This window comes from Condylura cristata, unplaced genomic scaffold (assembly GCF_000260355.1).
Source record: "Condylura cristata isolate star-nosed mole 26May11 unplaced genomic scaffold, ConCri1.0 scaffold00002, whole genome shotgun sequence".
In the NCBI taxonomy this organism is placed as follows: Eukaryota; Metazoa; Chordata; class Mammalia; order Eulipotyphla; family Talpidae; genus Condylura; species Condylura cristata.
The window spans coordinates 46,680,622-46,698,952 of NW_004567103.1; the positions used below are offsets into that span (position 1 = coordinate 46,680,622).

At 35.3% G+C, this 18,331-nt stretch overlaps 1 protein-coding gene across 2 annotated transcripts in view; it reads right to left on the reverse strand.

Moving 5' to 3' along the window:
* UBR3 (ubiquitin protein ligase E3 component n-recognin 3 (putative)) overlaps positions 1-18,331 on the reverse strand; it is a 147,640-nt gene that overhangs the window by 52,779 nt on the left and 76,530 nt on the right. For both annotated transcript variants that reach the window (XM_012727393.1, XM_012727390.1), the window contains exons 20-24: positions 17,953-18,094; positions 15,630-15,734; positions 14,172-14,345; positions 11,669-12,129; positions 8,614-8,702 (exon numbers count right to left, since the gene is read on the reverse strand). In XM_012727393.1, the coding sequence (XP_012582847.1) occupies positions 8,614-8,702; positions 11,669-12,129; positions 14,172-14,345; positions 15,630-15,734; positions 17,953-18,094 (971 nt within the window). The remainder of the gene's footprint in view (positions 1-8,613; positions 8,703-11,668; positions 12,130-14,171; positions 14,346-15,629; positions 15,735-17,952; positions 18,095-18,331) is intronic.

An 18,331-nucleotide genomic window follows, 5' to 3' on the forward strand; every position in this document is an offset into this window, starting at 1 on the left:
TTTGTACCTATTCATATCTATGTCATCACACCATGTCCACCCCCAAAATACCCATGGCCCTACATTACAGACCATTGGCCTGCTGACAATTTATTTTTTCTTTCTTAGGCAACCCATACTGGGAATAGCAATTATAAATTAATTAAAAATATAAATATTTTTAAAATTATTTAAAAAATTCTTTTTTCCTTAATCAAGAAAGAAAGTCATTATACAGCATTGCAATGGGAGGTGCACAGGGTACATGTTCTCCCTCAAGAAAAAAATTCCCTATTACACTTTTTTCCTTAAGTTTTCACAATACATTTATGGTTAAAGCCATCTCCTTTAAGCTAATCACTTCAACTGCATAAAAAAGAGTTTTATGCAGCCCTTCCTGGTGGCACAGCAGGTTAAAGCACAGCACTAAGAAGCTAAAGCCACTTCAGCATGAGTTCGATCCCCGCCCCAGAGGTGATCCACATGGCGTGGCAGACCTCTTCTGACCCACCCACTGCTCTCCTCAGCACTGTACTTCGTTAGTGGCCTGGTTTGCTCCCCACTCTGTCTCTCGTGAAGCCTCTCATCGCCCCTGTACCTCTGGCCTGTACCCCAGTTCTGTATGCACAAATAAATAAATCTTTTTAAAAAAAAGTTTTATGCATTTACTTGCCCCCCCTTATACTGATGTCCCAAGGTTTTCACTTTTTATTTTTAGCATATTTTTTATCATGTAGTATGTCTTTTTTATCCCACCATTATTTCTTTCCTTTTTTGCAAGATTGTTCTTGCTATTCAAGACATTTTATGGCTCCATATAAATTTCAGTATTTTGCATTAATTTCATAAAGAAAACTGCTGGTATTTTAATGAGTTGCACTAAATTTATATATTGCTTATGGTAGAATAGTCACTATCAAGATTACTGATCTGGCCCTCCCTGGTGTCGTAGCAGGTTAAAGCACTGAACTAAGAAGCTTAAGCCACTTCCGCATGAGTTTGATCCCTGCCTGCCCTGGAGGAGATCCACATGGTGTGGCAGACCTCTCCTGACCCATCCCCTGGTCCCCTCAGCAGTGTGCTTTGTTGATCTGCCTGTTCTGCTCCCCACTCTGTCTCTGGTGAATCCTCTCACCCTCTGCATCTCTCGCCTGTACACCAGTTCTGTATTAGTAAGTAAATAAATCTTAAAAAAAAAAAAAAAAAAGATGACTGATCTGCCCCATCCATGTGTATGGAATGTCTGTCCATCACCTTGTGTCATGATCTATATCCTTCAACATTCAATTCTAACATCTTTGGTTAGAAGTTAATCTGTGGATATTTAATTCTTTTAAACTCACTGTGAATGAAATTATTTTCTTAATTTATTTTTCTTATGTTTTATATATAAATATAAAAATGCAATAGATTTTTGTAGATTTAGCAACCTGCCACTCTTCTGGACTCATTTATTACTTTTTTTTTTTTGCCAGAATCTTTGTAATTATTTATATATAGAATTATACTGTCTGCAAATGATGCTAGTTCCTCATCTTTTCCAACCTGGATTCCTTTTATTTCCTGTTCTTAACTGCTCTACATAAAACCACTACAGGGTCCTACCTGATGGCACAATGGGTAAAAGCGAAGTACTATGGAGCTCTCTGCATCTACCACAGCAGGTGTTCTATCCCCAGCCAGGGAGGTGACACATGTGGAGCAGCAGACCTCTCCTACCTCACCCGCTGCTCCCCTCAGCAGTGTATTTCAGTCAATCTGCCTGTTCTGCTCCCCATTCTGTACCTGGTGAATCTTTTCACCCCTCCCCCACCTCTAGCCAGTACCCCAGTTTTTGTATACATAAATAAATAAATCTTTTAATAAAAAAAAAAAGATAAAACCACTACAGAAGTGATAACACTGAGCATCCTTATCTCAGATCTGACTTTAAAGGGAAAGTTTTCAGTTTCTCACCATTAAGTATATAATATTTGCTCTAGGTTTGTGATATGTGGTCTTTGTTGGGTTGAGAAAGGGACCTCCTAATTCCAATTTGTTTAGAGTTTCTACATAAAAGTGTGCTGAATTTTATTAAATGCTTTCTCTGTATCAGCTGTATTATATGCTTCCTTCTTCTCTTTTCAGTATTTATTTATTTATGCTTTAAAGAACTGGGGTACAGGCCTGAGGTGTGGGGGGCGGTGAGATGACTCACCAGAGAAAGAGTGGGGTGCAAAATAGGTAGATGAACTGAAATGCACTGCTCAGGGGAGCAGCAGGTTAGACAAGAGAGGCCTGTTGCACCATGTGGGTAGCTCCGTGGCCTTCAGAGATCAAACTTAAGCTGCAGTGGCTGTGGATAGCTTCCTGGTACTGAGCTTTAACTCCTTGCAGCAACAGGGAGGCTCCTCTTTTCTATTCTTTTGTTGATGTATTGCATTGACTGACTTATGAATAGCAAAGCAGTCTTTCATCCTTGGGACAAATACCACTTGATAATTCTTATAAGGCATTGCTGAATTCATTTCCTAGTATTTTGTTGAAGGTTTGCCAATCAATATTCATCAGGTATATTGGGCTATAGGTTTTTTTTTTTTTTTTTTCCCAAGTTATCTTTTTCTTGTTTCTGTATTAGGGTAATGTTGGCATCATAAAATGTACTACTAGGAAACAGTCCATCTTTGTGAATTTTAAGAAACATTTTGAGCAAGACAGCATACATTCTATTTAAAGGTTATGTTAGAATTCACTGACAAAACAGCCTGGACTTGAGCTTTGGTTTTGGGAGAGATTTTTCTTTTTCTCTTTTACTATTTCTAATGCCATGACTGATTAGTTTATTCAATTCTTAGTGCCCATAAACTTTATTGTTCTAGAAAACTATTCATTTTCTCAAGGCTAATGAATTTATTGACACACAGTTTTTCGTTTGCAATCTCTTATAACCCTACCATCTGTGGCAATTTCTCCTCTTTCATTTCAGTTTATTAATGTTTCCTTTCTTTTCCTTGTTTATTTAGCTAAAGGTTTACTGATTTTATTTCTCAAAAAATAAAGTTTCATTTTCATTAATCTTTAGTATGACCTTTTTAATTTCTGTTTCATTTATTCCCACTCTTATTTTGATTATCTATTTCCTTCTACTAAATACTAGATCTTGTCTGGTTCTCTTTTTTAAGTTGTGTTAGTTGTTATATTTTATTTATTGGGATTTTCTTATTCCTTAAATGAGTCTGTATTGTAATTATCTCCCTTCTTAAAACTGAATTTGGTACATCCTATACATTCTGATAGCTTGTACTTCATATTGAGGTAATTTTTAGTTTTACATTGATCTCCAATTTAGTCAAACACCTATTCATAAGCACCATGGAATTTAGTTTCCATGTATTTCTAGTTTTATGGCTAGAAAAAATTCCATGTAGTAAATTTACTCACAACTGACTTGTGTCCCAACATATGTATTTTTTAAATGTTCCCATGCAACTGAAAAAAAAAAATGGGTATGCAGTGATTCTGAGGTGGGGTGTTCTGTAGACATCTGTTCAGTCTATTTGACCTAGCTCCTTACCTAAGGCTACTGTTTCTGAATTTATTCTGTCCATGTTGTATAATGTAGGTCTCAGTTATCTCTGTATTTGATTTTGTTATTAGTTTATAATGCCCCCTTTATAATGCTACAACATGCCTTTCTATGTTCAGCTCAGTGTTGATCTTTTTTTTTTTTTTAAAGATTTATTTATTTGTGCATACAGACCTGGGGTACAGGCCAGAGACTCAGGGGTGGCGAAAGACTTCACCAGAGACAGAGCGGGGAGCAGAACAGGCAGATCGACGAAGTACACTACTGAGGGGAGCAGCGGGCGGGTCAGGAGAGGTCTGCCACGCCATGTGGTCACCTCCGGAGCAGGTGGGAATCGAACTCATTCGGAAGTGGTTTCAGCTTCTTAGTGCAGTGCTTTCAACCACTGCGCCACCAGGGAGGTCTGATCTACTTTTTTAATTTATGCTTTTCAAAGAAGTTTCTTCCCTTCTTTCTGCTTTGAGTGATAATCTTGAAAGATAAAGTATTCTAGATTGAAAAGTCTTGTCCTTTAATATTTTAAATGTCTCCTGCCATTCTGTCCTTGACTGGACAGTTTTCACTGAAAAGTTCGTGGATGGCCTAACAGGTGTTCCCTTATAGGTTACTCTTCTTTCTTTTGATGTTTTTAATGTTCTTTGTAATTGTCTTTCAACAGTTTAATTATAATGTGCCGTGGTGTGTACTGGTGTAGTTATTTTGTTTGAAACTCTCTGGATCCCTTGAATCTGAATATCTGATTTATTTCCCAGTAAATTCTGACATGATTAATATGTGGAGGAGGTGGGCCCTCCCTGGTGGCACAGCAGGTTAAAGGGCAGTTCTGCAAGCCAGCCACTGCAGCTTCAGTGTGAGTTCGATCCCACACCCTGGAGGTGAACCACATGACATGGCAGACCTCTCCTAACCCGCTCACTGCTCCCTCAGCTGTGTCATTAGTAGCCTGTTCTGCTCCCTACTTTGTCTCTTGTGAATCTTCTCACCACCCCTCTCACCATCCCTGCACCTCTGGCCTGTACCCCAATTCTTCATGCATAAATAAATAAATCTTTTTAAAAATAAACAAGTAAATAAAATGTTGAGAAGGCACATCTGAACAAATATGTGAGAATACACAACAAAAAGAGAAAACGCCCACTTTAGATATCATTGGGGGAAAATTCATATAGATATATATGAATATTTACTAAGAATAACTGAATAGGGTTAAGAATTTGAAACATAACTTTGGATAGTACCCAGTATTAATGGAAATAAAAGAAGCCAATAAAGAAATTGGAGGGGAAAAAACAATAATACAATGAATAAAACTGAAAACAAAAGCTCAATATCTAAAAAATCTAAAAATAAGATTAATAGATTAAAATGAAAAGAGTTCAAAAGGAGGAAAGTAACAGGTTTGACTTTTTTTTCTTTTTAATTTATTTATTTGTGCATACAGAACTGGGGTACAGGCCAGAGGCTCAGGGGTGGCGAGAGGCTTCACCAGAGACAGAGTGGAGAGCAGAACAGGCAGATCTACGAAGTACACTGCTGAAGGGAGCAGCAGGCGGGTCAGGAGAGGTCTGCCACGCCATGTGGTCACCTCCGGGGCAGGCGGGAATCGAACTCATGCGGAACTGGCTTAAGCTTCTCAGTGCTGTGCTTTAACCCGCTGCGCCACCAGGGAGGGCCCCGTTTGACTTTTGTTTAAGGAAAAAACTTCAGGGCAGAAATTGAGGTGATGTAACTGACAACTCTCAAGTTCAAAGGAAAATACAGAAACACCTGACTTAATGTATCAAGAAATAATTCATAGTAAATGCCAAAAAACTAGCACTTCATTAACTCTATCTCACAAAGACAGTTGTGCTTTTTTTTTAATGTTGTGATGCAACAACTTGAAAACTTCAAGGAAATCCTCATATCAAAATGCACTGCTTTTAAAAGGCGAATTAATGTCTAAATTAATGAATTTAAAAGGTTTGATAAATGTCTATGATGATACAGTGCTAATGGCATGAAAATAAAACTGAGCCTCTTTTTCATGCAGTGTATTTTTATTTGAATTCTGGATTATTAATAATTATAGATAAGAATCTGCTTTTCTGCTAAAAAGATCATGGCTTCTTTTTATTGAGGCAAAGTTAACGTAAAATTATTAGTTTTGGGTATAAGTTTATTTCTTAGAAGAACAAGGAAATCACAGCTTCCATAATTACAGAATGAATCAAGATATGTTACCAGTAATTTATAACTGATATTTTTACTCCAGTACCCAATTTCAAAATTTTATTCAAGATTTTTAAAGTATCTGCAACCAATAAAATGTTTGAGCTTAAATGTAATTACTACTTCTCAGCCATGAAGATATGAAAAATATTAATTAACAGCACCCTATTCTCAAAGAAGTCTTGAACAAGAGTATTTCACGGGGCTCTCCCTCATGACTCAGAGGGTTAAAGCACAGAACTACAAGCGAGCCACAGCTGCTTCAGTATAACTTCAATCCCAGCCAGAAAAGTGACCCACATGGTGCAGGACCTCTCCTGTCTCAGCTGCTGCTCCTCTCAGCAGTATACTTTGTCAGTCTGCCTGTTCTGTTCCCCACTCTGTCTCTGGTGAATCCTCTCACCGCCCTGCACCTCTGGCCTGTACCCCAGTTCTATATCATAAATAAATCTTTTTTAAAAAGAGTATTTCATGTAAATGGTTATATAAAAAACAAAAATAGGTAAAACCCTTGTAAAGGATTAGGAATAAGGCTACTGGTTATTCTGGGGAGAGACACAGTGAGAGAGAACATTATGGGTATTTATGGAATACTGCATGTGAACAACTGGGTCTGCATGTTTCAACTCATTACTTCTATGCTTTCTTGGCTGATACAGGAAGGAACTCTCTCTGCATACTAATTCCTGTGTATACATATATCTATAAGTATATATATATGTAAATAATGTGTCCGTATTGATTTAAACATGACATTTTGCTGCTATCTCCAATTCAAATCCATTATCACAAAATCATTCCTTTTACCCTTAAATGATTAATCTCAGTACACATATACAGTGGTTTCAGAATTCATAAAACCATACTGCCATGAAAAAAGCACTCTTTTCAACTAAACTACAGTGCTTACGTATATCTCCTTTTGCCTTTAGTCTTAAAGACTTCATGAATTTCCAAAATTATTTATCACATTATTTCCTAATTCATTCATTGAGGTTGTTTTTATACATGAGATACTATTAGATTATTCTGTCACATTCTGAGTTCCATAATGGAAACATAATCGTCTAAATAATTTTTAAACTTGTGTACATTAAGATTCTCTCTTTGGCCCTCCCTGGTGGCACAGAGGGTTAAAGCACAGCACTGAGAATCTAAAGCCGCTTCCGTATGAGTTCGATCCCCGCCTGCCCCAGAGGTGACCACATGGCGCGGGAGACCTCTTCTGACCCACCCGCTGCTCCCCTCAGCAGTGTACTTTGTCGATCTGCCTGTTCTGCTCCCCACTTTGTCTGGTGAAGCCTCTCGCCGCCCCTGAGCCTCTGGCTTGTACCCCAGTTCTGTATGCACAAATAAATAAATCTTTAAAAAAAAAAAGAAAGAAAAGTAAATTTAAATAAATAAATAAAAAGATTCACTCTTTCTGGAGTTTTTATGGATTTTACAAAACCTAAAGTATTATGTATCAAATTTTACAGTATTAATTTACATGTAAGATTCATTCATACCTTATACATCTTGTTAGTTGACCCCAGTTTATGGTTGGAGAGTATTCTGCTATATTTATGTACCACGATTTGTGTATCCATTTATCTACTAAAGGGCACTTGGCTACTTCCAGTTTTGAATAATTGTGAATACAGCCACTATAATATACATGTGTGGATACTGTGTAGATATAAAGTTTTACATTCTTAGGCAAACACCTAGAAGTATTTGGCATTTTTAGAAAAATGCCAAACTCCCATTTCAACGTAGTTATGACATTTTGCATTTCTACTAGTTATAAGTGGCAGGAATTTCTTTTGCTCTTCATAAACAAGTGGTAGTCTCAGAGTTTTAGATTTTAGCCATTTCAGATTTTGGATATTGACTGCATAGTTGTATCACTGTTGTTTAAATCTGCATTTCCCTAATAGCAAATAGGTTGAGCACCCTTTCATAAACAAATCTGTTATTTCTGTACCTTCCTTAATAAGGTACTGGTGCAGATCTTTTGTTCATTTTTTAAAAAATATTTATTTATACATAAAGAAAACTGGGGTACATACCAGAGGTGCAGGGTGGTGAGAGGCTTCACCAGAGACAGAGTGGGGAGCAGAACAGGCAGATCGACAAAGTACACTGCTGAGGGGAGCAGCAGGCAGGTCAGGAGAGGTCTACCATGCCATGTGGGTCACCTCCGGGGCCAGGGCTGAACTCACACTGAAGAGGCTGTAACCAGCTTGCAGTGCTGCATCCTAACCTGTGACACTACCAAAGAGGGCTTCCCTTTTGTTCATTTTTAATTATGTTTTCTTATTGTTGAAATCTTTAGCTATGTATTTTCAAATATTTTTTCGTAGTGTATGCATTATCTATTCATTCACTTTACAGTATTTTTCTCAGAGTATTAGTATTATGTGGGTATCTTTTTATTTTTTATACATTTAACATATTGTGAAAATCCTTCCAAAATATCAGATCAGAGAGTAAGTTTCTAAATTTACACTATTTATATACCCTTCAACATTCTTCAACAGAAATAATTACTGGGTTTTCATGTTTACATTGCATCATTTTATACAATATAATGTTTATGCTTCAATAATTTAATTTTAGCATGTTCGGTTCTTTGATTTTACTAGGGATGTGATGGAACTCAAGATCATTTGCCCAATTAGTATCCCAAAAAATGAGGTAAGTTAGCTTTTGGGAGCATGGAAATGGTCTATATCATGATAGAGATGGTGTTCACGATATAATACATTTACAAAAACTCATTGTAGACCTTAGACTTATATGCAAAGACTGAATTACTTATCCTTAAGGTAGTGACTGAAATTATGGGAGTTCTAAACTAATAAATTTTGACTTACCAACATCCATTGCAGTTTCCATGAAGCTTTTCTGTCGTGAGGCAAACTCTGCAAGCAATTTCTGCTGTCTCTCTCTAGCCTTTTGTCTCCTATGTTAAAAGAAAAAAAGTGGTAAGTATCACACATGCCTAAAACTTGTTTACTTTGGGAAGTATACAATGTATGAAAAGCTGCAGCACAAAGCTGAGAACAATCTGTTCTCTGTTTATGAATTAAATGTCCAGTAAGATTTGATTGTCCTTCAATTACCATACACAAAAAAGTACATGAAATGGATTTAAAAATTTGAATTAGGCCCTCCCTGGTGGCGCAGAGGGTTAAAGCACAGCACTGAGAATCTAAAGCTGCTTCCGCATGAGTTCGATTCCTGCCTGCCCCGGAGGTGACCACATGGCGTGGCAGACCTCTCCTGACCTGCCCACTGCTCCCCTCAGCAGTGTACTTCGTCGATCTGCCTGTTCTGTTCCCCACTCTGTCTCTGGTGAAGCCTCTCGCCACCCCTGAGCCTCTGGCCTGTACCCCAGTTCTGTATGCACAAATAAATAAATCTTTAAAAAAAAAATTAAAGGGCTCTCCCTTGTGGCACAATAGGTCAAAGGACAGTATGATGAAAACTATCCATAGCCACTGCAGCATAAGTTCCATCCCCAGCCAGAGAGGTGATCCTCATGGTATAGCAGACCTCTCCTGTCTCACCCACTGCCTCCCTCAGCAGCGTGTTTCAGTCCAGCTGCCTGTTCTGTTCCCCACTGTTTCTGGTGAATCCTCTCACCCTCCGCATCTCTGGCCTGTACCCCAGTTCTGTATGAATAAATAAATAAATCTTTAAAAAAAAAAAAAACACACACACACAATGAAGGAAACCATCAAAATATTAAAAGACAACTGACTGAATGAGAAAAGATATCCATAATTTACCTGATAAAATTATGGCGTTAACCTAATCTGCTCCCCTTTTTAATAAAGTAGTACAATGTAATTTGGGGTTACTGTTCAGGTGGTTTATCTCTAAATACGTCCTCTCTGAGAATCTCATCTTCACTCTCAGAGTAAATGATGGAAGTTTTCACCTCCTTTATTCTTTCTCCCCTTTCCTAAGAACCTCAGGCTCCTCAACAATGAATTTATACCTTTTCTCCCTAGCCATGGAGATAGAAGCTGCATAATCACTGTAGCTTCCCATGCACATTATTAATTTTTTTTTCCTTTGCTGATTTGCCTGGTGATGTTTTTTTTTTGTTTGTTTTGTTTTTTAAGATTTATTTATTTATTCATACAGAACTGGGGTACAGGCCAGAGGCTCAGGGATGGTGAGAGGCTTCACCAGAGACAGAGTGGGGAGCAGAACAGGCAGATTGACGAAGTACACTGCTGAGGGGAGCAGCGGGCGGGCCAGGAGAGGTCTGGCTCGCCATGTGGTCTCCTCCGGGGCAGGCGGCAGGCGGGAATCGAACTCATGCGGAAGTGGCTTCAGATTCTCAGTGCTGTGCTTTAACCCACTGCGCCACCAGGGAGGGCCTGATGTTTTAATTATACATACAATCCAGAGAAGAACCAAAAGAGGTGAGAGACAAGATCAATGACCATACCATTTTTTCACCAGAAAAAAATAAATAAATAAAAAACAACTCCCCCAAAAAGGGAAGGTTAAAATAATTTACAGGAGTATCAGAGAATAGGAAGAAAAAGTTCAAGGCTAACTTTTACTTTAAAGATAATTTAGGCTCCACTTAATAAAACTTGCTTCACTATTTTATACCACAATTTTTATTTTTCAATTTCAATTCTTATTTTTCAACTTTCAATTTATCGATCTCTCATCTTATTCATCAGACTTAATTCTCAATGACATTGGCCACTTTAAAAAAGTTAAATTCACAACTCCCTTCTCTTCCCTTTCTGAACACAGGTTGTAACAAGAGTGGCTTAGTATAGTATGTCAAGATCCAACTTTGGACTATTACTCAAAAAAGTAATATATATTGAGAATATGGGAGTAGAGAACTACAAATATGGAAAGAAAGAAACAAGGGTGGCTGCTATGGGGTTGGATTAGAATTGGAAGTATCAAATTAAACACATTTTTAATATCATTCTTTTTTCCCTTCTCCTCCCTCGCTTCTCTTCCCCAATTGTGTGTGCTATGTGTGTGTCTGTCTTTGTCTCTCTCTCTCTCACACACACACATTTTCTTAGCTCTGTCCACTAAGAGAGCATGAGAATAGAAAACCTCATTAAAATGGGCACATAGGTTGTGGATTTTAAACACCATTCTCTATTAGAAATAACCTGGACCTCTTGGAGAAAAATCTGAATATTGTCTTGTCCCAGAAAAATTAAAAAAAAAAAAAAATCCTCAAAGAATAATAGGAATAAATCAAAAGGATACAGAACTAACCTGAAGGGATTCCCACTAAACAAATCTAGAACATTTTGAGCTTACTAAAATTGATTAGAAGCATGTGAGATTATAATCCATAAAACACATTAGGAATCCATGAGTCTATACTGAATTTAATCAGTAATTAACTAAATAACTAGGAAGTTGATGTCAAACAGGATACTGCATTGTCTCAAAAATTACATACTTCATTAAACATAGAGGTCCTAAAAAAAACAGATCAAAACTATATACTTAATATCAGTTGATTTACAGCATTGAAATAAACTAGATATTGTGGTTTCTGTATCTGAATACTATTTTGTTATGTAATATTTGTATCTTTTAATTAAAATTATTTGAAAACAGCAAAATTATTAGAACCTCCCAGTGATAACAGAAATAGTAATTTTTCCAAAAAGGCCCACAATTTTATAAAGGTAATTTAACATTGAGATCAGAAATTCTTGTCTTCTCACCTTCCAAATAACCCAAGCAATCCACATACATAAGCACTTATGTTTTATTACATTTCTCTTACAAACTAATCAGTTATGGTATTGATTAGGTGTCAAATAGCAAGTGTCTGGCTTCAAGGGGCAAGAAAATGAAAAGGTTGGAGAATTATCATACCATCAACTCTACCATATATATTTAAACACAAATAAAAATTACCTCTCTTCTTTGTCCAATGTTTTCTTCTCTGCGGCAGTGATTTTTTTAGGTGGCACGGGAGGGGTTACTTTTCTACATATCTCTTCAATGATGCGTTTATTCATTCTGCTTTGCAATGCAGCCTTTAGTAAAATTCTTTCTACTGCAGTTATACCATCTCCATGACTATACTTAGGAGTTTCTGGTTGGATTAAAATTTCTATGTCATCAAGCCATGGCGGATAGTAGGAGTTCTGTTTTCCTGAGAGTTTATGGTGAAGCTTAATTAGCAAAGACAGGATGCTTTCTTTAATTTCCAAGATGGCTGTCGTTAATTGAGGAGCTGAACCAGGAGCAGACCATTTACTTGAAGATTTAGGACGAACCACCTGATTTGCTTCACTGCTACTGCGGTTGATGATCTCCTGAAACTTCTTTCTACGTTCTGCTACTAAGCTGAAAACTTGAGCTGTACCAGAATTCTACCATTAAAAAAAGGAAAGAAAGAAAAATCAAGAGAAGTCATCAATATAAAAAATACTAGCACTATATTTTTCACATGGAATGTTCAACGTTTCATCTGAAGATTTATTAAATAGATTTGCTCTTTTGGTAAATACAACCTTTCACCTCACTTTCTCAAATATATTTAATCCTAGTGTCAATTAGGAAAAAGGTGATTATCCACAATACCACTATGTTTGCAATCTTCAGTTCTAACTACCAAGGAAAAGAGACAAAGCATGAGTAGTATTCACAGTCATATTAAAAAGGATTCATAAACTTACTCATCAGTGTAAAGGAAGATAGATGGTTCCATTCAACATTCATTAAAAATACTATCCTACCGACCCTCCCTGGTGGTGCAGCGGGTTAGAGCACAGCACCGGGAGACTGGAGCCACTTCAGCATTGAGTTCGATCCCGCCTGCCCCGGAGGAGACCGCATGGTGTGGCAGACCTCTCCTGGCCCGCCCGCTGCTCCCCTCAGCAGTGTACTTCGTCGATCTGCCTGTTCTGCTCCCCACTCTGTCACTGGTGAATCCTCTCACCCTCCGCATTTCTGGCCTGTACCCCAGTTCTGTATGAATAAATAAATCTTTAAAAAAAAAAACAAACTATCCTACTAACTTCTAGAAGACAGCTACATTTCCTAGTTAAGCTAATTATATATTAACTTTTTCCTAAGTTAATAAATTTAAGCTGTTAAATTTCATTTTTAATGAACTTTAAATGTTTGAACATTATTGCTAACATAAATGCTTTAAGCTACTAAAATGAAACATAAAGATGAAAAATCACCTGGATGGGTCTTATAGCTGAAAGTTACTCTAATTTGTAATTTGAGCAGATATTTTTATTGATAATTTATCTTCTAAATACTCTTTCTATAAACACAGTTGTTGCATTAGTTGATTCATTAGGCATCTTAGAAATTTTCTTTTTATTAAGACACATCAGTTTAATGAATTTCATTGTTTTATTCGAGAATATTAATTGAGCTTTCATGAGACAAATAATAGTATCACTATCTTTTAATACCAAACTGCTTTTCTCTCTTTTACTCTCTACCAGCATTAGAGGCAAAAGGTGCCTTCTTACAGAGATTCCAATATTTTAGTCAAAATTCTTCATTGTGTTCACAGCAAAAATATATAGTCAAAGGCAAAGAAAGCTCCCACACATGGACTCCACTATAAGATATGTCTGATTCAACAGTCCTACACACAAAAATCTATATGGTAGTGCTGAGAGGTAATTAACTTTATCATTTCAAGACTTTTCATTTCTGCTTTCTAAAAATTAAGCTACATGCAATAAAATGATTTCAAAATGAATTGAAATGCACAATATAGAACTTAATATTTTTATAGACTTATTTTACTGTAGTTAAGTAACTGCCATACAGCAAAAAGAATGTAAATAAATGCACATGCTACCAGTAACTAAAGATTATATTTATGTTCATTTAGGAGTCATTCATTTTTTAAGATGTTAGTAACAGTGCCATATGTAAACAAATGCAAATATGCCATTTATAACTGCTCCAAAAATACTTCTAACACCAGTAAGAAAAGGCCATTATTAAAAACTATGATTTATTTTAATATCAATTTTTTAATTAAACAAGTCATTATATAAAAAAGAACATGCACATACATTAAACACTTTTTAACAATATTAAACACATACACACACAAATACTTCAGAGTGTTTTTCCCATTTCCAGTTAAAGTCATATTACTAGTTAGTGCAAATATCATTTTATGTCTACCTCTCTTTGAAGAACTTTAGGCCGTCGTGAACTCTGGCAGATTAAAGGAAAAGATTAGTAAGGCAGAAGTTGCATAGATATATCAGAGGGAAAGAAAGATGAGGTTGCTTAAATAAATCAGAGGAAATAAGTGGCAATTTAAAGTTACCTATAATCATGTTCATTTTCTATGGATATTATATGATGATCTAAACAATGTAAGAGAACACACTGTAGCTTTTCCTTTTTTCTTTCTCTCCTTTATACTTACTTGTGAAGAACCCAAGCTATCAGAGCTTGTACTTGCAGGTGAGTCTCTCTTAACTTCTGGAGCTGTCTCTGGTACTCTTACTCTAACATAGTTTATAAAGTGTCGCATGTTTGATACTAAGTTACTGCCAGGAAACCAACTGTCATGACAACGCTCTGGTCCACACACTGACGTCTAAAACATAAACACAATAACCATCAAATATTGCCAAGTCAGGCCAAAAATACAACACAGATGTTAGAAGTCCAAATAATTATCTACTGTCATATTCCATAATCTCTTACAGTCTCATCCACAAATTTATAAAGGGCTAATAAAACCAAACACAAAATATAGAAATAAATTTTTCAATGGTAATATGGGTAAGTCCAATGAAATTCAGCTAAATTTCTCCTGAAAAATACAGTTTCAACCTGGAAATAGTTAACAATATATTTTCACTTTTCATTAGTAATAAAAATGTCAAATACTGCTAATTTGGATTAATAATGAAAGAATGTCTGAGAAATCAACCAAAGGACTGAATTAGCACAGAAGAAATTTCAGTAGTGTTTAAATATCAATGAAAAAAATGTATGTTGATTCAATTTAAGACTACAAAGTACTACCCTCTTGTTCTTGTTTACTTTTTGCTGTTTGCATGCTGTTAAATAATGTCTTTTGGGAGGAGAGGAGGAGAACCTGACACTGCAATATTTTTATAGAATTGTTATTTCTAAAGGCCTGAAACACATTACAGTATTTTAAGTATTTTAAATATTTTCCAATATATCAACATTTTCTCCATTACCTCAAAATATTTACAGAAAGAATTTGCTAAAATTCTATTAAAAATCCCTAAACCAATTATTAGAATTACTAGATTGAACTCCTACTTTAACAATTTATAGTAGTCAATGTCAGTAGCATGATATAAAAAATGCATTAACCTGGGCCCTCCCTGGTGGTGCAGCAGGTTAAAGCACAGCACTAAGAAGCGTAAGCCACTTCCGCAAGAGTTCAATCCCCGCCTGCCCCGGATCCACATGGCATGGCAGACCTCTCCTGACCCGCCCCGCTGCTCCCCTCAAGCAGTGTACTTCATTGATCTGCCTGTTCTGCTCCCCTCTCTGTCTCTGGTGAATCCTCTCACCCTCTACATCTCTGGCCTGTACCCCAGCTCTATATGAATAAATAAATAAATCTTAAAAAAATGCATTAATCACTTTTCTTATATCTATGTATTATGAATTACTAATTTAAAATCATTATTTCCGTAAGTGGAGTTTAACCCACCAGTAAATCTCTAAAAGAATATGCATTTTGAAGATTAAAAAGTTCCTTTTCCAGTAGTTCTTAATAAAAGATTTTCCATGTATGAATTCATCAACACACTTCAGGATGATATACTCCCTTTATTAAACCATGTCATAAATCCAATAAAAATAAAATCTTATAAAAATATAAGAAACTACTTACCTCTTCCTCTGATTCCTCTTCAGCTGAGTTTTCAAGTCCTAATTCAATCAGATATAAAACCATACAGAGTACATGTTCTGACAGATTTTGATGATCCATTAAAATCTTTAAAAAGGGAAAAGAAACCCCATAATTATCATTCCACAAAATACATTTCATTTAAATACACAAAAACATTTTAATATTTTAGGTGAATATAAGATAATCATATACAAAAGTATATACTATTATATTACATAACATTATATTCTATAGCATGTCAGATATGCTGAGAGTTATATCTTCTTAAAAAGACACTTAAACCAATAAAACAGGTTCCCTCTCAAAAACACATAGTATTTAATGCAAATCTAACTTACTAATTTTCCAAAGGTTAACACATTAAGTAGACACTAAAAACCATTATATAAATATACTAGTAACTAATAAAATAATTCAACAAGTATATTTTACATTCTAATTTGCTAACATTCTGCTAATGACAAGAGTATCAGATAAATTTGTTACATAGGCTACTTCATACAAATACATTTAAGCTTAGCACCTGGCATATAAATGGAGTGTAATAAATGTTTAAGGAACATTAATGTTCTTAAAATCTACCTCAAAAATTCTAAGCCTATGGATTTTGTGAGATTATAAAAAATGGATGCTAGTTTTGGATTTACACAGATGACAAAGGAAAGAAAGGTAGTAAGAAAGTTTTTTCTGAGGAATCATTGATAATCTGACCTCATACTGGATTACACAATGCAAGTTATACACATCTTAAACTTGATTTTTGATGTTATCTAAAAGAAGTCATTTGATATGATGCAATAAACTACTAACCAGGTGATACCTAAAATATCGCGGAAGAAAAGCTCTGGCAACTATCAAGTTGCCTTCATCATAAAACAGTAATTTGAACAAATGACAGGAAAAAAAGAGGAGGAGGATCTGCAGAATATGAGACTGCAGATAGCAAAAAAGAGGACAGGCTATGCTGAGCTTTACAGAAACTGCCCAGATGACTAAAAGGGCCTAAGATATAGTCTATTGTGGTCAAAGAATAAAAACTTTCAATTCACTGACTGTATAATATTTATTTTCATTACATATTTCTATTCATATTTTGTGGGTAACAGTGAGTAGCATAGACCTTCAAAACATTTTTAAAATCTGATTTTAATATAATTATTTCAATTATTTCATTAAATTATTCTCTTGAATTTATTTAAAATATACCAACCAATATTTTTCAAGGTACATGTCTACATCATAACAGAAAAAGAAACTTAAAAGCTAACCCTTAAAAGCTGGCTACAGAACTGAAACATCAAGAGAGGAGAAAACTTTAAAAAAAAAAAAAAAGAAAGGAAGGAAGTATAATGAACCATGTTAGTGGACTGTGGTTGATTTAATGATGGGTACACTATGGTAGTGATGCCTGACAGAGGAAGGGGGTAGCCTAATGTAACCTCATTAAAATAAAGTATTAAATAAATTTATAAATAAATAAATCTTAACAGGAGTAACAGGTACAAGTAAAATGAAAAATTGGGTAGAGTTGATAAGAATGGAAGTACAGACTCTAAAAGCAGTATTTCATTGCACAGAAAACACTAAGAAACTAAAATGTTCACTTATCTAAATTTAATGTATTTGTAAGTAAGTTTAAAAGTTGTATGTGATAATTAGAAGTTTGCATTAAATTTATTGCCTTCTTAATGTCTCTTAATTATTCAAATTTCTTTGTATCTAGCTGCATAACAGTAATATCTATACCTATTTTATTTACCTAAGTATAGTCCTTCTGTCTTTCATCTCTTATCCATAGGCAAAATTAAGGGTTAACTTCAAATTTTGAGTTTTTAACACATTTAACAAAGATAAATTCTTAATACTGCCCAACAGAAACCCAATCAAATTCCTCTGTGTTACATAACTAACTAGAGGGGAAAAAGTGAACAGAACATTGCTAAACTAAGGGTCACTGGCACCATGGATGCCATTTTGATTTTCTCATTTCAGTGGCTTCTGGTGATAGTCTTGTCTCTTGTTCATTCCAATTCCTCCGACAGATCTATAACAGTTCACTTCTTGTTCTATTTAAGCCACCAATAAGTATTTCTATATGAAATTAGATAAGAATAATTCCCCATAAATAATATTGTACTATTGTTACTTTCAACTTAGAACTCACCTATATGTGATTAAGACATATTCTCATACATTTGAAATGTATGAATGCAGTTCATTTTATACATAGCACTTTTATGTAAATATTATCCTTTGGAAATAAATTCTAATCTGACTCTTTCTATTCAAATTACTACTGTACCTTGTAAAGCAGCGTGAACAACACAATGTGTAAAGTTTTACAGTGTAAAAGTCTCATGAGACCTTTATAGCTGGGGTGGAGTGGAGTTCTTTTCTTATAGGGAGGCCAGGGATTTCCAGGGAATTTTCCACTCTGTTTTAAACTGTAAAAATAAAACAAAACTAAAATTAAATGGCAGACTTAAAATTAAACGGTACTTTAAATAGTGAATTAAAGACATTAATTTTGCCACATTTCTCTATACAGTACAAACTTAAATCAAATTATTCCAAAAAATGCCAAACAATATGGAACAACAAAAAACCTCGAATAGCCAAAACCCTCATGTCTAAGAAAAATCAAAATGGAGGCATTACAATCCCAAACTTCAAGCTGTACT